Here is a 25,520-nt window from a genome sequence, read left to right on the forward strand (position 1 = left end):
CAACATGACAAGAGTCCATTTCAGTGCAGTTTTCTTTTCTCCACACAAAATACATTGCAATAATTTTCAATACATGGCTTGACAAGGAATAAACATTTATTGAAAATTAAGTTTTCTGAAGTTTTAATGAAAATAAAGAATAAATGACAATTGTTGTTTTGAGTGGTTCAAAAGTGCCCAAGTAACACTTAAACGTTTTGGGTGAAAAATACTTTAATGTTATCAATAAAGCTAAGATCCATAACTATCATTATCTTTTTGAAAAGTACATTTTCCCATGAGTTCCCTTGAGAAAAAGAACTAGAGCTTTATTAAGAAAGGTAAACACGATACTCCCACATACTAACTAGAATATCAAAGAGTGCAACCACAACCATGACCAGCAGCCAATGTATCACTCTACTTCAGACTGTTAAACACATTCTTTAGTGCAGGGGTCTCCAACCTTTTCTAGCATGAGAGCTACTGTACTTCAAAACTATTTTTTACTTTCAAATAGGCACATTCTTCTCTTCACCTCTCTTCCCCGGGTCCTTGTTGTACAATATATGTGTTTTCTAGTAAAATAATGGTTAATAAACAACTCTAAGGGGCCCCATAAAATTACTGTATTTTTGTATTACGTTTTTTACTCTTAATATTAGAGTTATTCATAGAAAAATAACAAAAATGTATGTTTTGAGTCCATGTCAATGCTTAAATCACATCAGACGACCAATTTTGAGGTTTGGAAAAAAAACATACTTTTCGATTTTTGAGTGTAATTACCCTTTAATTGCGCATTTAGAAAGAGAGGAATGTCTGAGTCTATCAATGTCTATGTTAGGCCTACTTCTGCAGCACCTCATGGCAGAGTAAAAAAAAAAAAGGACACCCAATTGATACGAATAATCATTATATATTTCTGTCAGGTAGGCAGAAGGTTTTTGGGGAAAGTCTCTGTGTACCCACAAGACGGTTATCATTACTAGCATCGCTAACAGGTTACATACAGAGTGATAGACACATTTGTGAACCATACAGACAGAAGTGCAATATTGCTTGAAATTAATTGCCAGATATTGTGTTATATTTGGCTTTTTAAGCCAATAGTGGCTAACCAGGGGTGAGATAATGTCAATGTGGCTTTGATTGGATGGTTGCCAGGAGCTTTATGTTTATGACAGTTTGCAATGGAACACATTTTTAAAAATCCGTGTACTTTCAGAATTACTTGGCGACCTACTCGTAGGTGGGCTGCGAGCTACTGCTAGCTCGCGACCTATAGTACCTGTCGGAGACCTCTGCTTTACTGCCATTATAACATTTCCATATCATCCATTGTATTCACACTCAAAAAAGAAACTGTAATTGAATAGGCAAGCAGGCATATTCTAACGTAATGTATGATTTTGACTATGCACAGGACAGAAGAGCTGAATAGAAATAAAGCTTTATCGGTTAGATTTGGTTAAGCTGAAAACACCTTAAACACCGATGCTCCGACGCCGACGACCAACCCTAACTTCACCTGCACCTGGAAAGAAAACAAGGGAATGAAAAACAGTTGCTGAGCTGCACGTGATTTTGTTTCACAAAAATCCCAAATGGTGCAAGCAAAGTGAAATGTTTACCTTTCTCTCCCTTCTCTCCTCTGTATCCATCCTGACCATGTAGCCCCTGCAGTCCTGGGGGGCCTGGGCGACCCATCTCGCCTGCAGATAGATATACCATAGTCATGTTATGTCCTAGTGTCAATCTCTGCTGGAAATGTAATTCAACAGTATGACCCTGTAGTATGACTACCGTACCTCTGTCTCCTTTGGGTCCGAGGTACCCCCTGTCTCCTTTCGGGCCAGTATTCCCTGGGGGGCCAACAATGGTGCCGTGGGCTAGAGCAGAGAGTACACGCCATGTCAGAGGACAGGAGGCAAGGCCACAAATCTTTTCAGCAAGCATTTGCTTAGCAATTCTTCTGGGTACCACAATTCAATTCACAACTGTGGATTAGTTTAGTATTTAGAAAAAACTGAGAGTTTGCCCCAAATCTTACTTCTAAAGAAGTCCATGAGGTCAGCAGTCACGTTGCCGTAAGCTCCAATGACACGGCTATACCCGGGAGGTCCAGGAGGCCCAGGGGGTCCTGGGAGGCCTTTGGACTCCCAGGAGCCTCCTCGCTGGTGACTCTCAGACAGGATGTCCTGCAGTAAGCCCTGGTCTGGAGGATCAGAGGATAGACTGTTTATATACTGTCTGTTTTTACCTAAAAGGTCACAGCACCGTCTAAGCCACTGTGCAAAGTCAATCAAAGCCTCAAACCCAATCAAGTCTCAGCACTTATACTGTAGAAGCACACAGTTACAGAGACACGCTATTGCTAGTCATTCACTCACTCTTGATGTAGTCTGTCACTCTCAAGGCAACGTTGGAGTAGTCTAGTGGCTCTGTCAATCTTCCAATGTCACTCTGGCGCCGCTCAAGGTCAGAAGAGTAACGTGGGTCACTCTGGGCATAACTCTGACGGTTAGTCTGAACCCCACCAGGTTCTCCAGGGTCTCCTTTGTGACCACGGGGACCCTGAGACCCAGGAGGACCTGGTTGGCCAATGAAGGAGTGCCGTATACTGTCACCTGGGAAATAACACAACAATAGTTAATGTGATGTAGAGTGTCAGGTTAATATCTATTCCAATGGATAGGGAAGAGGTCAACACACTGCTGAGGTACGCCTGGAGTTCTGTGCGGATGCTTTCTCGCTGGTAGTTTTCCATGTTTCTACTATCTCCATAGGAGACTACTCCGTGAGAGTTCCCTGGGGGCCCCTGAGGTCCTGGGGGGCCGGGTGGGCCTGGAGGACCACTGTACCCAGAACCTGAGATGAGACAGAGACAGATGTCAAACCTTCATGGTCTTTGTCGACTGAGCGCAGAAGGATGGAGAACCTCTTAACTGAACCAGACTCACTTTGTAGGTAATGCTGGACATCCTCTATCCTTAAACCCCCTGAGGCTGAGCTCCTGTAAGATGGCCCTCCTGGGGTACCAGGGGTGCCTGGGGGTCCCGGGATACCTGGAGTACCAGGAGGACCAGGGGCTCCAGCAGAGCGCCCAACCATCGCACGGAATTGTGAATCTTAGAAAGCGGGAAAGTAGGAAGAAGACGAAGAGTAAGCAGTAAATCAAACGTGTTTAGATGATCATAAACACAAGATACCTCTGTAAACCCCAGAGGGCGAGGTCTTACTTTGCAGGAGTGTGGAGATGTCACTAACACCGCTGAAGGAGCCAGGTAGCCCTGGAGGCCCGGTTGCACCCGGAGGTCCAGGCTGCCCACCACCGATCCCGCGTTCTATAATAATAATTTTTAAAACGCCATCCACAAGGTGAGAGATTGAAGCCTGGTCCATAAGAAGCTCAAAGACATTCATGTTACCCATCCTGTGCGTGTGTTTTGCTCCAGTAGCCCCTACTTACCGTTCATGATTCTGAAGACGTAGGTAGCCACTTCCTGTGGGTCGTAGTTTGCCGTACTGCCTCCTCTGGCTAATGGTCCTGCTGGGCCTGGAGGTCCGGGTGGGCCCATTACATATCGCCGTACGTCATCCCCTGAACCAATCAGTCAATAAATCAATTGTAAGTATTTATACTTTTTTTTATTTGTCCAATCAGCCCAAACATAGTTTTTACAGGTTTTTATTTTTGTACATTCTAGGCACATATTACATACATGGCACTTTTTTTTCACAGTAGTTACAAAGTAGAAATTACATAGAATACATTATATATTGTGTTTTCAGTGATAACTATCAACAGTAAGTTGCTATGGATAAGAGTCTGCTGAATGACCATGTAAGTACTCACTCTGTAGCATAACAATGAGGTCGTTGACAGACATTGAGCCAGAACCAGAGCCAGAGGACCCAGGAAGTCCTGGGGGGCCTGGAGGACCCTGAGCACCACTGCCGAAGCCTGATCCTGAACCTGAGACAAGACAGTACAATCATTAGGCTGCTTCCACTCTTCCACAGAACTACAAAATTGGACAGGAAAGGAACTTACGCTGCAGATAAGCAATGACACGAGAAGATATGTCCTCCACAGAACTAGAGGATCCAGAGGATCCAGGGGCTCCTGGGGGTCCAGGGAGGCCACGGGGGCCAGGAAGACCAGAGGACATACTCCTAGCATTAACTGAAAAGGACAACCAGCACAGGTTAATCTAAGTAGAGTATAAAGCAGCTCGTCACGATATTTCATGTGGGAATTATTACTTCATGACTTAGTGTTCAATGTGCCTTAGAAGAAGACTCTTACTTTGGAGATAGTCGTTGACATACTGACGCAGATCAGGAGGAGCAGAGGCTATGCCTGGAATGCCTGGGTGTCCGGGAGGACCTGGTGGACCAGGAGGACCTGGGAACCCTGGGCTGGCCGCCACAGTGCCTGTCAGAAATTAGATAATTAGATACAATAGTCTTTATTTAATGAGAAGTATCTGCATTCATGATATGGTCAGCTATTTAAAGTTGTGCACATTGCTTCAAAAATGGTTGTTAAATACAGTCGTGGCGAAAATTCCCATTAACTCCTCATGTCTAGTTTTAACCCAGCCTTAGTTGAACGAGCGGATGTTCGGCGTAATCAACGGACTTCCCTACTAACGGGCCCTTCGGAACGCTCCGAACCGGTGACGGAAAACGGGGTAAATTGGTACTTCAAGGGGTCCCTTGACCCAGCCTGTACTCCTTGGAGCTCACCGTGTTTGAAAATGATGTAAGGCGGCCAGTGGCAAAAACTCCCTATTAGTCGGGCCCAGCTGAGAAACCCTGGGAGGACCCGGCTCCTTGGAGAGGCCCTTCCTCTGAGGCTGTACTGGGTCAAGATAAGAAGATTTCACCAATGGTACCCAACCCACTAGCGGCACCTTTTTTTCGGCTATCAGGAGGTGGATCCTGTATTATTTGGCTTACTTCGCAACCTTTTTTCCCTGTGGTGTCCACTCGAGGTCGCGCCTGGTTTGGCATGTCCAGGTTTTTGATTTGTTCTCACTGCATTCGTCACCATTATTAGGTGTTGGGGTCCTGTCTACAGGCCCCTTTGTAAACACATTTGTACTCATCACCTTTATTAGGTGTTGGGGCCCGGTCTGAGGGCCCCTTAATTTATAGATTTCTTGCCCGCTATATATATTTTTTTATTGCTGGCACGGCCCCATAGCTTGGGCCTTAAACTTGTCTTTGTACTCATCCCCATTAGTGGGTGTTGGGGTCCGGTCTGAGGGCCCCTTTATTTATAGATTTCTTGCCCGCTATATATACATTTTTATTGCTTGCACGGCCCCATAACATGGGCATTAGACTTCTCTTTTTGCTCCTCACCACAATTGGGCGTTGGGGTCCTGTCCAATGGCCCCTTTGTTCATACATTTCTTGCCCGCTATATATGCATTTTAGTAGCTATATTATGTTGTGGCCCTCCGGTTGTCTGCCAATTTTTGGTTTTTAGTTCCCATTTCTTGTGTAGTATTGTGTTTGCTTGCCCACGCTTCACTATTTTCCGGGGCTTTTCTTTTTAAACAGTCGGATTCCCCTGGTCGGCACCAGTTCTAAGTCAGCTGCTAGGCGCCGGCCGAGGCAACCCGCCAGAGACCCCACGTGAACGAGGCCAACGAGCACTGTAGCTGGGGAGATCCGCGAGAAGGGCCCTGCACGCGTCCAGAGTCGCCGCTGCCAACCACCAACCCAATCCCCACCGATCCACCTTCGGCACGCCGACAGACACCACCCAAATGAACCCCCATAAGCAGCCCCTTGCGAGACCACAAACGAGAGCCCACAAGTTGGGCCGCACAACGAACTTCCAGCAGTGGCGAGAGAAGGGAGGCGGAGCAACTGCTCCCCCAGCCGGGGCTCGAGCCCAGCCCCGCTTCGCACCCCAGCCCAGACCGACCCAGCCCTTAGAGCCAATCCTTATCCTGAAGTTACGGATCTGACTTGCCTACTTCCCTTACATACATTATTCTAACATGCCAGAGGCTGTTCACCTTGGAGACCTTGATGATCTAAGTGTATCTAATGTTGTGGGTGGAATATTGACAGCAGGTCAAAGATGAGTGTTTACCTCTTGCAGAGCCAGGAAGACCAGGAGAACCGGGAATTCCAGGTTCGCCTTGGAAATGTGGAGAATAAGACAACTAGTTATTTCAAAGACTGAGTCTAGACCTGTTACTTTTACAGGCACCACAACCTTCAGAAGCTAAGTGTATTTGTTTCTAATTAAGATTCCCAAGTTTTGGTAGTTTACCTTTCCGTCCCTCTGGTCCAGGAATCCCTGGAGTCCCTGGGGGCCCAGGTGGCCCATGTGTTCCACCGTATGGTGATGCTGTGTGGAACAAAAGAGCAAAGCAATTAATCAGAAATATTTTGTCCTACTATACATACTTCTAGACTTATTGCCCGTTAACAATGTTTTGACTATGGTCTATAGCAGTGGTTATCAAACCTCTCCTCTGGGCCCCCCAGCCGTTCCATGTATTTGATCTATTCCAGAGCTAGCACCCCCTGATTCAACTTGTCCACTTATTATCAAGCCCATGACTAGGTGAATTAGTTGAGCTAATTTAGAGATGAGCTAGTCTGTGGGTCCCAGAGGAGAGGTTTGAGAACCACTAGACCAGTGGTAGACTATGGTGGGCCACAATAAATTCTCATTACTGGGTCAATAACCTCCTGTATCAGAGTTGGTCATGTTTTTTTTCAATCGCTGTTGGCTTAGCCTTGAGTTGAACCAAGATAAGCTCACCTCTTTCAGAGCCTCCTCCTGGTCTTCCTGGGCTCCCTGGTAGACCAGGCTGGCCTGAATCTCCTACAAGGGAACATGGGACACAGGGATGAAGGACAGAGGATTAGTGTTTCCAATGGGAACAACCAATGTGGATCTAGATAAGTAGTTAATTCTGTTATATGAATTGATTTCCACCAAATGTAGCTTTTTAGATTGTAGGGGGACAGACCACATACCTTGGTTTCCTCTTGGTCCTGTTGTACCTGAAGTAAGAATATTTTAAAAATACTTTTAGATGAAGATCATAGGATTAGGAGATTACGTTTGTGATGATAAACAGAGCCAGTTTAGAGTATGCTGTCAGTACGTATCTGCAATGCCTCTGAAAGGCAGGTGAAAGGTGTCTGAAAGGCCTACCAGGTGATCCTTTTGGCCCAGATGGCCCGGGAGGTCCAGGGGGTCCAGAGAAGAATGTTCCTGAAAGAATTATAGTGACAAGCACAGCATTACAATGCAGCCAAAAAAAAGCTCTACAGAAATGTAGGGTCACTTCTTGAACTCGATTGCGTTATGGGTTTGGTCATGTAAGTCATGTTGTTACGCACCTGAATTGGGTACAAAGCTTCCTGACTCTCCTTTCTCTCCTCTAGGACCAGGTCTGCCATATCCTGAGAGGCAGAAGCACCAGGAAAATCATACGATGACATCAAGACTCAACATTTAGCCAAATCAACAAACAAACAAAATCAGTAACTTGTGTATTGTTGATATTCATTCTTAACATGGACACTTCTCACAGGCTTACCTGGCTCTCCTGGGGGACCAGCTGGTCCTGGGAGTCCTGATCTTGAGTCACCTGCACGTCCAGGGGCTCCAGGGGGTCCAGGGGGACCAGGGGGACCTGGTTGTGCAGGAAGACTGAACTGTCCTGGATGAGGATATCAAGAAGAACCATGAGGTTACACAAGCATCTGACTGTTTTTTCCGCAACGTTATGTTTCACTGTGTTGGACTCGAGTGATACTTTTCAATGTGTGCATGCTTGGGCAATAAGTATTGCTCGAGTCCACAGTGTCTTCTCTAACATGCCATTTACATCAAAAATGTTGATTTGGTTGAAAAAATATGAACTTATCCTTTAATTAAATTATAAGCATCATTGTAATGAGTACTCACTCTCAGCTCTGGATGAGCTGACGGTTTCACTGGTTTTCACTGAGATACCTGCCTCTCCCTGGAGTCCCTGAATACCCATCTCACCCTTCAGCCCTCTCTCACCTTTAGGACCTGGGGAAATAAGCATACATACAGTACGTCCAGGACTCTTGGCCAGAAAATAGATAGCATGTATAAGACCAATACTTTAGCTATCCACAGATCCACAGATCCATAGGTTATCTGACTTACCAGACTGGCCAGGAAGACCAGCAGGGCCAATGGGGCCTGAGGAGATTGAAAAGTTGTATTAGAAAACACTGTTGTGTTATACATGTCATTCATATTGACCAAACCAACATAGGTTCACAGCTAGGTCAACTACGTACCATAGAAACTACATGGTATTGCTATTACAACTTTGTTATGTTGTAGTTGTAACAAACCACAGTGCTACAAAGCTAAACAGGAAGTCTATGTCTGACCTGATAACCCTGGGGGTCCGGCTTGACCGGGTGCTCCGGGGCTTCCTGGGGGGCCGGGGATGGCCACAGAACTGGATCCCCCTGAGGAATCACCACAAGCAGTTTTAGGTACACACTGACAGTCATACAGATGTATAGCTACTGTAAACACATCGCCGCTGTTATGTAATAGTCAACCGGTTACCTGCATTGATGATTCTTCCTGGTTCTCCTGCCTCACCTAAAAGAAAGTTACACAGTCATCACAATATCAAAGTTTAGAGCCCTCCATTTTCTAAAAACAATGTCAGCTGTTTTACCCTTGGCTCCTGGTTGTCCAGGGTTCCCTGGTATTCCTACAGAGGAAAGAACACTTTAGAGGAAAACTGATGACAAGAGTGATGAAAAGACTTCACTTGAGCTTGTCGTCATAATTCTGTTATTACACTAAATCCCAACTGCAACAACATACCTGGTGGCCCTTGAAGCCCGGGTGTTCCTATAGGGAGAACGATCAGTTAAGATGCATTTCAATCTTCTCTTTCAAGTGGATACAATGTGATCATTTTCTGTAGAAAAGCCAAGTTAGGATGAACAGGAATGTAAATAAGAGAGGTGTTCAGGGAATATTGAGCGTGACACAGTAGCTTACCTGGTAGGGCTGAGTCCCCTGCAGGCCCAGATGGACCTCTGATCCCTGGTAACCCAGTAGGACCGTGATCACCTGAGGATGACATCATCGTTATATAGGCCTATTGTACATAACACTTGATGTATTGTTTCCTGTCTTTTTACATGTAACATATTATTCCCCCTACCTCTTTGGCCTTTGTCACCATCAATTCCAGGAGTTCCTGTTTAAGAATTAAATAAATGTATTAAACCACGTTAAGCTCTAGAATGAGTTTGGGGAGAATGGTAGAGATTCAAAGCGCAGTAAGCCACTCACCTGCAGATCCTTTGGGTCCTTTCTCTCCGGCTGGTCCTGGCAAGCCTGATAGTCCTGGGTCACCTGAGGGAAAAGACAGTTGATTGGAATACAGTACCTTCAATGCCAGATGCTGCATCATGGGTCATTTAAATACTGTTGCTTGGGATGAAAGTGCCTTTAGTATATCTATTTCATGTCAGCTACGCACCTGAGGCACCACGAGGTCCTTTCTCACCATGGTCACCTATTATAAAAAAATAAAGGTTACTACTTAGCTACTGTATATCATATGGGAATGTTACTGACTCTCTTAGTGGCAGTGGAGGCTGGTGGGAGGAGCTATACGAGGACAGGCTCGTTGTAATGGCTGAAATGGAGTGAATGGAATGGAGTCAAACATGTGGTTTCCATATGTTTGATGAAGTTTAAGTTTTTATTGAAGACTCATCAATTCAGTAGGTCCTATGATTGAGTGTAGTCTGGCCAAGGGGTGTGAAGGTGAACGGAAAGGCACTGGAGCAACGAACCATACTTGCTGGCTCTGCCTGGCCAGTTCCCCTCTCTCCACCGGGATTCTCTGCCTCTAACCCTATCACGGGGGCTGAGTCACTGGCGTACTGGTGCTCTTCCATGCCGTCCCTAGGAGGGGTGCGTCACTTGAGTGGGTTGAGTCTCTGACGTGATCTTCCTGTCCGGGTTGACGCCCCCCTCGGGTTCGTGCCGTAGAGGAGATCTTCATGGGCTATACTCGGCCTTGTCTCAGGGTAGTAGGTTGGTGGTTGAAAATATCCCTCTAGTGGTGTGGGGGCTGTGCTTTGGAAGATTGGGTGGGGTTATATCCTGCCTGGTTGGCCTTGTCCGGGGGTATTGTCGGACGGGGCCACAGTGTCTCCCGACCCCTTCTGTCTCAGCCTCCAGTAATTATGCCACAATAGTTTATGTGTCGGGGGGCTAGGGTCAGTCTGTTATATTTTGAGTGCTTCTCCTGTCTTATCCGGTGTCCTGTGTGAATTTAAGTATGCTTCCTCTAATTCTCTCTCTCTGTCTCTCTCTCTTTCGTTCTCTTCTCTCTGAGGACCTGAGCCCTAGGACCATGCCTCAGGACTACCTGGCCTGATGACTCCTTGCTGTCCCCAGTCCACCTGGTCGTGCTGCTGCTCCAGTTTCAACTGTTCTGCCTGCGGATATGGAACCCTGACCGAGTTCACCGGACGTGCTACCTTGTCCCGGTCCTGCTGTTTTCAACTCTCTCTCTACCGCAACTGCTGTCTCTAACTCTGAATGATCAGCATTGCTTGATGTTTGGGGTTTTAGGCTAGGTTCCTGTATAGCACTTCGTGACATCGGCTGATGTAAAAAGGGCTTATTAAATACATTTGATTGAATGAAAATTTGATTGATTTGACACACCATTTGACACAGTTTAATTTATCCCATTCCAGCCATTACAATGAGCCCGTCCACCTATAGCTCCTCCCAATAGCCTACACTGCTTAGCGGTCAATGAATAGATCAATGTTTTCCACTGCCAAAAGTAAAACCACACAATAGATTGTGTCTCTATGTTAACACATAATTCCTAAGACATACCTTTGATTCCCTGAAATCCAGCAGGACCCCTCTCCCCTGTAGCAGAGAAAATGCATTATTGAACAGTTCAATACTAGTATTCATTAATTCAATCAATGATCTCTGGATCAATTAGCCCCACATAATGTAAGGTCATACTGTACCCTTCGGACCAGGTAGTCCTGATTCTCCACGGAAGCCTTGAGATCCTGGTTGGCCTAGAAGCATATACACAATAACAAGGTTTTAACCTTTCACTGAATGTGCTGTGGAATAATTCCAAAAGGTCAACGCACACTTAATTCAAACTTTCATGTAGGCTACTCAGAGTTTATATCTCAAGTTAGGATTTAGCCCTAAGTGAATGAAGGAGACTGACCTGGCGTACCAGGAGTACCCGGAGCACCCCCTGAGCCTGGAACAGAGATTTAGAAAGGATATTAGAAACCTAATAGAGTGTATGCAATACCCTTCATTTTGAAGCACAATTTTGTATGGCCACCCTCAGTTTGACATGGGTAGTATACTGTAAAAAAGCCAACTTAACCAATTGCTTAATCAGAGTTATTCTGTGAGTTGAGGGGGACTTAAAAACAGTGGAGGTTGCTGAGGGGAGCACGGCTCATAATAATGGCTGGAACGGAGCGAATGGAATGGCATCAAACACCTGGAAACCATGTGTTTGAAGTATTGGATACCATTCCACCTATTTCGCTCCAGTCATTACCACCAGCCCCTCCACCCCAATTAAGGTGCCACCAACCTCCTGTGCTTCAAAAGGACAAGAATCAAGCTAATGTGTTAAAGTTTGTTTACTCAAAAAACTGCTCGAAGTGAGCTGAATATGAAAAAGCTGATTGAGTAAAATGACAAATTCATGTTTGCCTATGGAAGGGAACGCTGTAAAAAAGCCATTATTGACCAATGGCTTAAATCAGCGTTATTATGTGAGTTGAGTGGACATCAAAAGGACAACAATTTGAGCTAATATGTTAAAGTTTGTTTACTCAACAAACAGATCGACGTGAGCTGAATATGAACAAATTACAGGAATTACTCATTCATTTTTGCTCAAAACCACAAAAAAACATGCCCATCATTATCATATTTCCCAGCATACTCTATTGCAGGTTGGTTTTCAGAATTGCTTGTTTTAATACCTGTGTTTTTGTATGTACATTGATTGGTTGATTAATCTTATTCTACAGAAACATACATTTTTCTAAACTAATCCAATCTGTTAGTAGTTGCAGTTTATATTAATCTTCTCAATGCAGGTTGAGGGTGATTAAAAGTTCCAGTTGTTGGATATCCTCACGCTGACTGGATTCCAATAGGAATAACCTATCACTCTGTAAGCCAGCATAATGTGACTTGCAGGTTTGATGTGGACTGTAAAAGAGTTTCAGACCACTGTGTTAGGTGGGTCAATTCAACGTCTATTCCATGTTGGTTCAACGTAATTTCATTGAAATGATGTGGAAACAATGTTGATTCAACCAGTGTGTGGATAGGATCTCAAAGAAAGACCTTATGATATACACTTACTATACCAAACATTAGGAACACCTTCCTAATATTAAGTGGCACCCCCCTACCCCACCTTTTGCCCTCAGAACAGCCTCGAGAACTCTACAAGGGGTCGAAAGCGTTCCATAGGGATGCTGGCCCATGTTGACTCAAATGCTTCCCACAGTTGTGTTAAGTTGGCTGGATGTCCTTTGGGTGGTGGACCATTCTTGATACACACGGGAAACTGTTGAGCGTGAAAAACCCAGCATAGTTGCAGTTGACACAAACCGGTGCGTCTGGCACCTACTACCATACCCCATTCAAAGCCCCTTGCATGTTGTCTCTTGCCCATTCACCCTCTGAATGGCACACATACACATTCCATGTTTCAATTGTCTCATGGCTGTAAAATCCTTCTTTAACCTGTCTCCTCCTCTTCATCTACACTGATCGAAGTGGATTTAACAAGTGACAACAATACGGGATCATAGCTTTCACCTGGATTCAACTGGTCATCTATGTCATGAAAAGAGCAGGTGTTCTTAATGTTTTGTATAGTCAGTGTATGTAATGTATTGTCATACATTTTGCACCGGGAAATATGCAAATAAGTTTGAATAAATTCTCAAATTGAAATGTATGTTCACTCAACCTAAAATTTTAAGTTGAGTGAACATACAATTCAACTTGAGAATGTATGTTGGTTCAGCTATATGCCCAGATGTTAAGCCAACTCGCAATCCTATTGCAGCTGGTTTCCTTACAAATATACATTGAATCAATAAAAAAAAAATTACAGTGTAGAGCATATCTGTCAAACTCATTCCACGGAGGGCCGAGTATCTGTGGGTTTTTGCTCCTCCCTTGTACTTGATTAATGAATTAAGGTCACAAATTACTAAAGAACTCCCATCCCCTAGTTGTCTAGGTCTTAAATGAAAGTAAAAAGCAAAAACTCACAGACCCTACTGTAGGTCCTCCATGGAATGAGTTTGACACCCTGGTCTAGGGTGAAGCGCTACTGTGTTTATGATCCTCTCTAAGACACACAGTCCCACTCATAGCCCTACCTTTGGGCCCAGCCGGGCCGACTGGACCAGCAGGACCAAGAGATCCTGATTCACCAGGAGAACCTGTGAGAACAAACCCAAATTGATGATCATTTAACTCTTTTTTTACCTGGAAAATGAACCATGTGAGTATGCAGTCTATATAAATTAGGAAAATCTAAATTCACAACCTACCTTTCTCCCCCTTCTCTCCAAACCCTGAGGGTCCTGGCTCCCCTCTGGGCCCTCCAGGCCCCTCTCGGCCCCTGAGCCCTTGTGGCCCCTCAGCTCCATGGTCACCTACACACACATGCACACACACATGCACATGTATAAGCATACACATAGTTTGACTTGTAACCCACTTGTTTAAATGGGTCCATATTAGCTTTTTGATAAAAGCTGGTTACAAAATGAATCAACAAAAGTATTAATAAAAAAAGGGTTAATGTTATTGTACCTTGACTTCCTTTCTGTCCTTTGGGTCCTTCGTGTCCTGGGTGACCAATGGCACCTGGAGGACCTGAAGTCAAAGGTGAGAGGTCAAAAATGTGTGACATAAGTACCAAGTTATTCTTAAAAGTCATACTGTACTGTCAATTAAACTAGTACTAAACCAGCATAATGGTAACTTCCACATCATACTCATTGTCCTTACCTGGCAGTCCTGGGAAACCATTGTCACCTGAAACAAAGAAAATGACGTTTACACACTTGGTGACAGCAAACTTCAAATTAAAGTACAATAAATACATTTATTTTTTAAGTCTTAAAAAAACAAACCTTTAGTTCCATGATTCCCTGCATCGCCTGAAGCAAAGTAAACAGAATACATGAAACAAAGCAGAAAGAGCATTGAGACAGAATAACTCCTTAAAGTATCGGTGTAGAGACATAATTCTTTGAATATCCTTGGATTACACAATTGTCTCCATTGTTTGTACTCACAAAATACACATACTGACAATATTTTCACAAAAGATCTTACCTTTAGTTCCCGGATCTCCTCTGTCCCCTTTCATTGAAGAGGTAAGAAGGGCTGTGAAACAAAATAACAAAATAAGCACAAATTGGGGGAAAAAATGAATGCTCAGTGAATTCAGTAAATGTTTAATGTACATATACCATAAATGGTGAATGTATTTCTTACGTTCGAGTTCTAGTCATGTTCATGTGTGTACAATACCTCTGAATGACTGAGACTGCATCTCAGCTCTCAGTAGTTGCTGGATGGTCCTCTGGAGGGCAGCATTGTCTGTGTGCCCGGCGATGCCAGTGCCCGTGCCAGTGCCCATCCCCATGCCCAGGCTGGTATCCAGGTTCAGGGTGTTGTCGGAGCGGGCCGCGCCCCCAGTGTCCATGTAGGTGCCAGACTGGGGGTTGTGGATGTCGTTATTGGAGGCTGACAGGCGGCTGGTATGAGCAGTGGTGGAGGTGGACTCCAGAGCTGCCACTCGAGACTTCAGATTCCTCACGTCCTCCGCTGTGGAGGGACACAGAATGTATGAGAAATGTTTCTAGAGGTAAAGATGATTGTATACATGTTCACTATGTTCGGTATCTCTACATGTTTTGACTATATTGTGTGCATTGGTCCTCGTTAACTATACAGATGTAGGATCTTAATTTAATCACTCTTTTGTTGCAGAGAGCTTCGTGATTTACATAAATTCACTGAAAACCCACACAAACACACGGTTTTATTACAGTTTTTTTCAACTGCTAATATGCGTTGGTCAAAACTGAAGTCACATTGTCAAAACTCTTCACACAGTCAGCGAAAAAGAAGTGCATGTGGTCCAAACTGTGAATCATTTTTCATTGCTTTCACACAAAATGCATTCAATGACCACATTCTCCGAAATCCATGAATCCATCCTCTTTTCACATTCATACTCCACCACCTGCAAAACTATATATTTGCAGCACGTTTTCAAATGCTAGCACACTGTTTCCAAAACTGTTAAAAACACATTCAAAACAGAATGATGGCAAATGTCGCACAGTTCTGCAGTAAACATATAAAGATATAGAAAATCTCAGCAGAATAGCTGATCATTCCAAACACAGCTGATTGTAATTTTAGCTGAAAGTCTACCCAAGTGTCCTGTTTTTAGTCTCGTTACCAAACAGACAAAAGAGGACGGCTTCGAAATAATTTAATTTGTAAACATAAACATGGATCAAGGAAGACAGGTTGGTGGGGAAAGAAGAGTGGCAGAGAGAGGGAGAATATGTGGAGGACAAAGGAGAGGAAGACCAAGAGCGGTGGTCTCTGATGAGATAAGGGCCACAATTATTGGCCATGTTGTAAACCATGGTCTCTCTTTGAGAAAGGCCGGTTTAAGGATGCAACCAAATCTGCAGCGTTCAACAGTTGCATCAATAGTATGAATTTTCTGGCAAAACAACAGGCGAGATGTGCATCCTTCAATGATAATTGAACTACATACTACAGTACAATACAGTATGTTCACATTTTTACATGTACTTACATTTAGAAATATATTGATTGCTTTGTGTTTTTCAGTAGGATCCAATGGTTGCCTCCCACAAGAGGGAGGGGCAGAATATTATTAGATGGGCAGGAAATTTCCATTGTTGACATGGTAATTGGCAACAATACAATAAAATGGCGGGAAATTCGGGAGAGAGTGCTGGCAGACTAGATCATTTTTGGCAATGTGACTACGGTCAGCAAAACGACAATTGCCAGAGTCCTAAAGAAACAGAAAATAAGGATGAAGCAGTTGTTCACTGTACCCTTTGAGAGAAACGGTGAACCTGTGAAAGAACTCCGGTATCAATATATCCAGGTAAGATGTTGGTTCAATAACCAAACAAGGTACACAGCTATTCATAATGTCAAGTACTGTAAAACTGTGGATTTACTGTATTTTAGAGATGAATGGAGATGGAAGCCAGGAAAACTGCATATACATTCATCTTTGTGGATGAAGCTGGATTCAACCTGGCAAAAACACGCCGCAGGGAAAGAAATGTGTTTGCACTTAGAGAAACCGCGGATGTCCCAGGCCAGAAAGGAGCTAACATCACAATGTGTGCAGTCACAGACTGGTTTGCTGCACATCCCAGGATGTCAGTACTATTCCTGCCTCCATACTCCCCCTTCCTAAACCCCATATAGGAGCTTTTCTCTGCTTGGAGATGGAAGGTTTATGACCACCATCCACATGACCAGATGTCCTTACTAGATGCCATGAATGCAGGGTGTGGAGACACTTCTCCTGAAGACTGCCAGGGTTGGATTAGACATTCCAGAAGATACTTCCCAAGATGCATCGCCAGAGAAGACATAAGATGTGATGTTGATGAGAACTTGTGACCAAATGTAGGAGAAAGGGAGAACTAGAACCCTCACAGTACTGTACAGTATGAGTGATTATACTATACATGTTGTTCTGGTTTGTAATTATTATTGCAGCCCTGGAATTTCAATCATTATTTTTTTTGTATCAACTTTTTATTTTTCACCAGTAAATTACTATGTGCAAAGATATAGAAAAATAAAGGCTATTGAAGCAAATTGCTGCATTTCTGATTAATTCTTGTTACATACACTTTAGTACAGTCAATAAAGTGAAAAGATGCTATTCTTATTCCATAATCAAATACTGATTTATGTGACAAATCATTCAAACTTCAAAGAGAAAAGTTCATAATTTACGTAATGCTCCCTGTTAGTGTTTTTTAGCTCAGTGTGTTATGAGTGACAATGTAGGCTTTCTGAGTGAGAATTGTTTTGAAAAAGTGGCTTCAGTATTGACAGATGCTTGTTTGCAATTGAAAAAAACTATAACAGTATTGCACTTTTAATGTAGCCTACTTTTGTTCTGCTAATAGCCTAACCAAACATTCAAATCCTGTTGCTGCAGGATTATTTTACTATGACCATACTGGTCAAATTAGGATCCTACATCTATAGGTCATAAGGTCAGGGGAAACTCTTGTCCCTAAACATGACTGACCCAGGGCAATGAGCCCGAAGAGCAGGCCCAGGAGCAGCAGGGAGAGCAGGAGCAGTCCTAGCAGCCACTTCCACCAGGAACAGCAGGAGTCCTCACACCCACAGCAGCCCCCACCTCGTCCTCCGCTGCTGTAGTAGTCCCCCTCTTTTTGGATCTCTGACAGGGAGGGGGAACAGAGAATATGATAGGTGGGTTATGGATGAAGTGTGAGATACAAATGGCCAACTACTGACATATTTAAATCACAAATACCTGCATATGTTGCTTTGTCTTTTGTTGACACTAGGGGTGATCCATCTAAGGGATAAAATGGTGATGTATCAGCAGCATTCTCTTCACTGTGTGCATGTGTGGACGTGTTTAACGAGCTATACTTGTGGGGACCAGAAGTTCCTACAAGAATAGTAAAGAAACAATTTGACCAACTGGGGACGTTTTTACATTTCTAGGGGGTTCAGGGTTAAGGTTAGAATTAGTGTTAGGGTTAGATCTAGGTTGAAGGTTAAGAGCTAGAGTTAGTTTTAGGATTAGGGTTAGGAGCTTGGGTTAGGTTTAGGGTTAACGTTTTCAGGTGTGTGTGTGTGCGTGCCTGTGTGTGAGTGAATGCACATATAAACATGGTGCTTACAGTATGAATTGGACTCAGACTTCAGAAGGACTGGTGCAGTCTCACTGTAGCTGGACACCATCTTCTCCTTCTTTAGAGAATCACCAGACAGTGAACCTGTCATAACATACACAGAAGTTAATATCACATCAACATTAAAAAGCAGTGAATACTCTGATATTGAAGGAGCTGTCTTACCCCCAACACTGCGAACACTACTAGTGAAGTGTTTTCCACTGTCTTTTGTGAGGGTGAGCACCTCAGTATCTCTCTTGACTGGAACATTCTCCTTCTGCAGCACAAGGTACTTTAAGTCTTTCCTGTATGCGTCATCAGTGTGAGACCTCAAAGCAGACACTATGGAGAAACACAAATAGTCTTTTAAAAACATAAGTTGCCATAAACATGGTTCTCTAATTCAGTATCACAAATCTATACATTAAGTTCAGCAATCCTCTAAACTCTAGACTTACTTGCAGAGGTTGACACTCCGGTGCTGACGAGACCACCACCATTCGATATGTTCTTCTGCACTCCATATCCTGCTTGCACACACGCACGTACGCACGTATGCACGCACACACACACACACACACACACACACACACACACACACACACACACACACACACACACACACACACACACACACACACACACACGCATACACACACACACACACACATACACACACACACACACACATACACATACACACACACACACACACATACACATACGCATACACACACACACATACACACACACACACGCACGCACACGCACACACACACACACAGACACAGACACACAGTGTTAATTTCATGAGTGTCTAAGTCTATTAAAATGTATACTCTCTGTAGGATGAGGAGGTTCTACTACCATACCTGTCAAAGTGCCTGAATGTGCGTTAACTCCACTGGTAGTGAGGACACTACTGGACGTGGGCGCCAAGTTATTCTGGAATCCATACACTGCAGCAGTCACAGACAACACAGAATTGTACTCAAAGCTGTGAGACTTTATGTCGAAACAGAACATTTGCTTTACATTTTCTGAAACATGAGAGAATGCACTAGAAGAGCGCTTGCTAAACTGTGAGGTGAAGATATACACCCAAAACAATTTACTGAGTTCAGACAAATCAATAAGAATCATGAAAAACATACAGTATGTAGTACCCAATATAGCTAAGTGGGGGGCGCTTTTCTGAAGGCAGCATCTGCCGTCTTATGGGATATAATTGAACTGGATCCAAATTTGGTTGCCCTAACATCATCCAGAGTGCTGCTCAGTGCTCTCATTGGTTGTCTCACCTGACAAGGAGGAGGGTGAGGTGGTGTTGAGCAGGGAGGACCCCAAGCCTGGAGACATGTTGTTTGTGTTACTATGGTAACCGTATGCACTGCTGCCAGTGGCAGAGGAGATGGGCAGCGTAGAGCTAGTCCAGCAGTAGGAAGAAGGTAGGCCAGAGTCCAGGGTAGTGGTCTCATACTGCCCAGAGACTAGAGGGACCAGGGAAGAAAGAGTCTGTAAATTGAGGCTTTTTTTTATATGCCCCAATAGGAGGAGGTAGGGGGACAGCAACAGCAAAAACCATCTCCAGCCATAAATCTATGGTAAACCATAAATAAATATAACCTAACCATCTGACTCTTGATGACTCCTGCAGTTGTGTGTTCTTGTTTTAGCATGCTGCAGGTGTATGTACATGGTCTGTGTGTGAACTGCGTAGCTTACCTGACTGGGAGGCCTGGGTGACAATCTTGGCCTCGACGGTGGCCTTCCTGGGGACAGGCAGGGTGGAGGAAGCGGAGGAGCGGGTGGGGCTGACACTGTTGGAGCGTCCTCCCTTCACCAGCCTCTTCACATCATCCAGCTCAGTCCCTGTGTGGAAGTCAACTGAGTCAGTAATGCTATTACTGAAATGGTAACCTCACATCACAACTGATCCACCAGATCAAAATGAATCAACTAAAATGGTGTCCAAATAGCTCTGTCAGATAAAAAATAAAACTCCCCATGTTGCTATTCATTGCCACACAATATCTCAAAAACAACAGCATGACATATATTTGATGAATTGTGTCGAGAAACAATTTTCCTGAAGACATCAACTCACATCTGCCAGCACTGGGAGAGGCACTCTGCAGTCTGGCTCTGATTTCACTCTCTGGAATATCAAACACATTATTATTATTATTACTGGTGTTTTATAGTCAACTTGTCATTATCAGTATGACAGGGTAAGGGAGGAATAGAGGTGAGAAAGCAGAAATACATTTACATTTACATTTAAGTCATTTAGCAGACGCTCTTATCCAGAGCGACTTACAAATTGGATAAATAGAAGTATTGGTATACCTCTGCTCTGGCTCCTCCCTATTCTAGTGGCACCTGACCCTGCTGAAAAGAAATACACATATTGATATCATGTAGATTTTGACTAAATTGGATTTTATTGAAATGTCAGTATGATCTCTAAAGTCACAATGTAGCTACAATAAATACTCCTATACATAATTCTAAAATATATTGATATAAAACAGTTACCATAGTCTTTCCGTGTAAACTCGGGGGAGGAGTTGCCACTTGAGCTTCCTGAATGAAAACAGGTCAAGACAGATTAGTCATTTACACTAACACACATTTAGAAGCTGCACATACACGCACGCACGAACACACACACACACACACACACACACACACACGCACGCACGCACGCACGCACGCACGCACACACACACACACACACACACAGACACACACACACACACACACACACACACACAAAAATCAACAGTGTGATTGGTTGGATCCTCCCTTACCGTCGTAGCCTCCTGAGCGACTGGCCATACTCTTCCTTTCCAGGAAGCCAGGGGAGAGACCCCCAGGCGAGGCAGAGCTCTGGGCTCTCCTGGAGCACCCTGACGAGCTGCTCTTTACTTTTGACCCGGAGCTTCCCCCATACATTCCTCCATAGCCTGAGCCACCCCCACCTCCACTGCCAACACCTCCGCCGCCTCCTCCACCTCCCCCACCTCCACCACCTCCCCTCCACCACCTCCCCCTCCACCATCTCCACCACCCTCAGAGTAGTCCCCCATGTAGAACCCTGATGAGGAGCTGGATCCTCCGGCATTGACACCCACAGAAGCTGGAGAGGCAGAGAGCATGGGTTAATCCCCCTAAGTATTTTCAGTCATAGCCTAATGTCCATGTTCCATATTAAAAATGTACAAATGAACATTTTAACAGATCTATTCTCACATGAGGAAAAGTTAGTTCCACTGCTGTTCTGGGTTAAAATGTTCTTTTCCAACCACAGGCCTCCAGCATTGCTGGACATGGTCCTGTGGGTACTACTTTTTGATCCACTGCCACCCTCTGGTAGATAAAGAGATACATGGCCACATTCTTCAACAGTTCTTTCAATGTGTTAGAGCACTCCAACTCTCAGAATTTTCACAGAAACATAGTGTGAAATGATAATCAAATTATTACAAAATCTGCATTACCAATACCTTTAATCAAACAATTTAACAGTTTGAGGGGAATTTTAAGAGTACAGAAAACTTACTTGGAGGTAAAGATACCAATCTACTTGTCGAGGTTGTAGTTTCTGTCACAACTGGAGACAAAGAGAAGAAAATCACATACAAATGTGTATTCAATTTATAAGATCCTATATCTGTGTTTGGTTATCACATTTTACAGTCACAAATAGACACTTGAAAAGGGTCGATTTGGGATTCAGCAGAGGATTTGCAATAACTTTAAGAAGCCACTGGGTGGCACCCTGTATCTACAATATCGACTGTCCAATTCAATCAATTCAAACAAAAACATTCCACTACACCTCCCTGGGCTACACCCTTCCCCTAGCAACAACCCCCTCTGTGTTCAGGATCTACCAAATAGGTGCAAGGAACATAGTGATGATGACTTCACCCAGCCCACTAATAGGCTGACTGGAGATAATTGCTTTCAACCAGACATTTCACATCTGTGTATTAAAGGTGGAATTAGAAGGGTTTATTCAGACAGGAATGGAACTGGAAACACAGTAAATCGCATGACTAGCAGTTAATGACTATCATAGATCTCTACTATACAATAGACAAAATAATAAATATCTCAACAAGGTCGACATTAGAACTGCAAGAAGGCAATTCTCACCCTTTCCCCCGGAGCTTCCTCCTGAGTGGTTTCTCTTTCTTGTTGTTAAATCATCCATCCCATGTTATCTGGTGAAGTGAGACCACATTTAGGGAAAATAATATGTCAATAGCATTAGCGTATTAACTGACTTCAACAACTGAACTAAAAAGCTTTTAGTTGTGTGGTCTAGCATTTTTTTTGTTACCATTGTATTTTTTTTGCTCAAATTAAAGGTTAACAATGAGAATAAACAGCTTCATTTCTTAAACCAGTAACACTCTCAAAAATACAGCACACAAGCCAAGTATATGTCTGAACACATATTGTACTCAATTTTTATATTCCTGAGGGCAGAAAATCACCTCCCGCAGTCACTCCTTTCATGAAAGCACTTATAGACACAGCTCATTATAAACTAGATAACCTCAATTGATCTCAAATAACAACATCAGTGATATTTTACCAGCATATTAAGTGCAGATTAAACACAGACTGATAACATTTGTTTTGCTTTTCAAAGAGTTATCAGCTAGCAACTGCAACTGATCATTTTACAGTAGATACTGAAAATTGGCCTATTTAAAGTTTCCTCTTAGTTTAGTTAACATGCACAGCACAGCATTATCATTCTTACAATATAAATTATAATCGCACAAACGGTTCACAGGCCTACTCCGACAAATCTTAGCCGTTGCACCAAGAGAGCCAAACCTCTTGACGAGGTTGCTACAGTAGGTGTTGGGTTAAGGTCACTACATTGTAGAGGACCTGGATTTTCAGATAGGCCTTCTCGTGCAGGCATTACATGTTACACAGAGATCATCCATAATTGTTGTAGGGAGTAGCCTAGTTTGGTGTTTTACAATCAGATTTATGAAGCTTTTTGAGCTTCTACTATTATTTTGTTTGCTCTGTTCGTTAGAGGCATTTACGCATTTACAGCCAGTGCATGAAATTGAATAGCATAATTACTTAGCCTACCCCAGGAAAAGCCCTCAATTCCCAAAAGGAGATTATGTACACCTGAGCAAGCAGCTTTTGAATGGACCTGAGGCCTGAGGTAAAATAACTTTGCAGTCTTCTTTGAAGATCCCATGGTAATCAAAGAACAAAAAACCCTGGTGCATTGTACTGTTCTGAGGACACAAAGGATCGTCCTTTCTAACTGTGGCTCATCTCTCTACCACACCCAGATCTATAGAATGCATTGGAGACTTTGGGCATTTTGAAAATCAGTTTCAGACCCCTATCTACAGACCTACTATGATTTAATATAATTTCCATTTCATTAGGTTAGGCGTATCTTCAGTTTCTGTGTCCGCACGCTCAACTCAAATTTCCATGGTCAAAACTGAATGTGCTAAAACAGGGACTAGAATACCTGCTATCATTCTAAAATAGGACATAAACACCGCACAAACGGCACATCTCAGAACAAGTTTTTGGTCATTGAATAACGTAGCTACATCCCTGTTAGACTGTTAAAGCAATAACATTCATTCTGTATGACTGCTTATTATTAGCCTATGCCCGTGAGACAAAAAAGGCTTAGCCTATGTAAAAAAAAAAAAAATTAAAAAAGAAAGACAAACAAAACATTTGTTTAATTAAGCGAGTCTGTCACAATTGTTTAGCTCTTCAATTTCTTCAATAGAAAAGGTCCTATGCTTCCCATAAATGTAGTTGCAACAATCAAAATAAAGCAAACCCAGAATTTAGAAGACCTGCAGGTGCGGTCAAACAACAAAAACATTGATCATCATGAAGTGGACGTATACCTTTACATAGTGTCTCAACCAAGGAACTAGACAACAGACAAAATAGTCCTACAGAAGAAAGTGATACACCAATCTCTAAAATTATAGGTGTCCTAATGCCAAGGTATTTAAAGTTAGTGACGCCTAAAGCCACACAACCATAATTAACCTGCTGTCTTTGTGTCTTGGGGAACTAACTAGCCTACCACCTACCTTACAGTAATTTACAGCAACAAACAACAGCTAAATCAACATTTTTCTCCCAAAAAGTATTTTTGAATTATCAGTGCAATATGCACTTTTAAAACCTGCAAGTTCATCAAACAGTCAAACGACAAAAATATATCATCATCAAGTGGACCCGTGGCATACCTTTAGTGTGTGTCAATTGGAGAATCTTCAGTCAACTTCTGAAGAAGATAAATAAAATCCACTAAGATAGTCCAACTGATATCCGTCAGGTAGTGAATGTTGTTGATGTTACTGTTGCAGGGTAGGGAAGTGGTTTGTCCTTATACCTGCCTCTTTTTTTATTTTCTCTCAACTTTCTCAGGCAAGTCATAACAGGGCAATGGGCTTTTGTCCCAATCCAACCACACCCATCACCGTTGCTTGGCAGGTAACAGGTAGGCTACCCAGCACGGCTTGAAAGAAACAGTGCCCTCGGGAATGACCAATTAACTTTTCACACTCAAAACATGTGCATACTCGGAGATAGGAGTTTGAGTAGTATCTAGATATTCTAGAGCCTTTAACTGTTAAAACACAAACCAAGAATCTGCTTTTGGAAAGTTTTTCTCTTTTCTGGACTGACATTCTACCTATTTTACTTTATAATTCTAAATTAACTTTTTCAGATTCACACACACACACACACACACATACACACACACACACACACACACACACACACACACACACACACACACACACACACACACACACACACAAACCTCCCATGCCTGGACAAGACCTACTTTAATACTGATTTCAAAGTTACAGAAACATGCAGTGGAATTGAATGGTGCCGATTTATGATGGTGAAGTTGTTTCCCTACAGGGTCTTGTAAATTGCCTTATATAGACCTACTGTGTGTATAAAGTTCCACAACCTAGATAGCTATGCTTTGTTGATGATTGAGAATAGGAAAAGGAACATTTGATAGCAATGGTGTGTTCTACCAATGTCCATTGAGTCCAATATAACAAGATGGAGCATGTGCAAATGCCTTTTCATTGATTCCTTATTGCTGTGAGGGGGAGGATGGAACAAATGAGGATGTTTCATTAGGAGGGCTGCCCAGGATCCCGGCAGTCACAAGTCTTCTCCTCTGCTGTCCTGAGGGGTTGGTTGGCTGCCACCCTGCTCTCGTCGGGTGGGTACCAGTCTCCACCCACCACACCCTTCAGAAACAACCACCCACACTGCATGACTCACTGCGGGATACACCTCTTAATCTGCTATTATCACTGAAAACTCATTGTGCTCTTCAGCTTTTGAATGATGAATGATTCACAGGCTTGAATGATGCATTGCTGAGAAATCTGTGTTTGCTCCGAATCGGC

General features: G+C 43.3%; 1 protein-coding gene across 1 annotated transcript; it reads right to left on the minus strand.

The window, feature by feature from the left end:
* Positions 1-78: 78 nt before the first annotated feature.
* On the minus strand, positions 79-24,462 carry col17a1b (collagen, type XVII, alpha 1b). The gene is given in 56 exon segments (XM_029669370.2): positions 79-1,516; positions 1,614-1,694; positions 1,791-1,871; positions 2,033-2,197; positions 2,373-2,609; positions 2,695-2,850; positions 2,943-3,110; positions 3,222-3,326; positions 3,452-3,583; positions 3,839-3,958; positions 4,037-4,168; positions 4,292-4,420; positions 6,098-6,145; positions 6,281-6,358; positions 6,779-6,841; positions 6,997-7,023; positions 7,178-7,237; positions 7,366-7,428; positions 7,566-7,688; positions 7,937-8,047; positions 8,168-8,203; positions 8,401-8,481; positions 8,585-8,620; positions 8,700-8,735; positions 8,852-8,878; positions 9,032-9,103; positions 9,198-9,233; positions 9,329-9,391; positions 9,519-9,554; positions 10,901-10,936; positions 11,044-11,097; positions 11,259-11,294; positions 13,462-13,524; positions 13,636-13,740; positions 13,901-13,963; positions 14,099-14,125; positions 14,224-14,250; positions 14,429-14,479; positions 14,627-14,923; positions 17,430-17,585; positions 17,682-17,726; positions 18,058-18,153; positions 18,235-18,393; positions 18,510-18,578; positions 18,924-19,010; positions 19,353-19,541; positions 19,777-19,923; positions 20,159-20,209; positions 20,401-20,442; positions 20,590-20,637; positions 20,865-21,092; positions 21,095-21,193; positions 21,307-21,423; positions 21,617-21,667; positions 22,216-22,283; positions 24,327-24,462. Coding segments are annotated over 55 exon segments (4,953 nt in total). The 5' UTR covers positions 22,274-22,283; positions 24,327-24,462; the 3' UTR covers positions 79-1,466.
* Positions 24,463-25,520: the final 1,058 nt, after the last annotated feature.

Source organism: Oncorhynchus nerka, linkage group LG10 (genome assembly GCF_034236695.1).
Source record: "Oncorhynchus nerka isolate Pitt River linkage group LG10, Oner_Uvic_2.0, whole genome shotgun sequence".
Lineage (NCBI taxonomy): Eukaryota > Metazoa > Chordata > Actinopteri > Salmoniformes > Salmonidae > Oncorhynchus > Oncorhynchus nerka.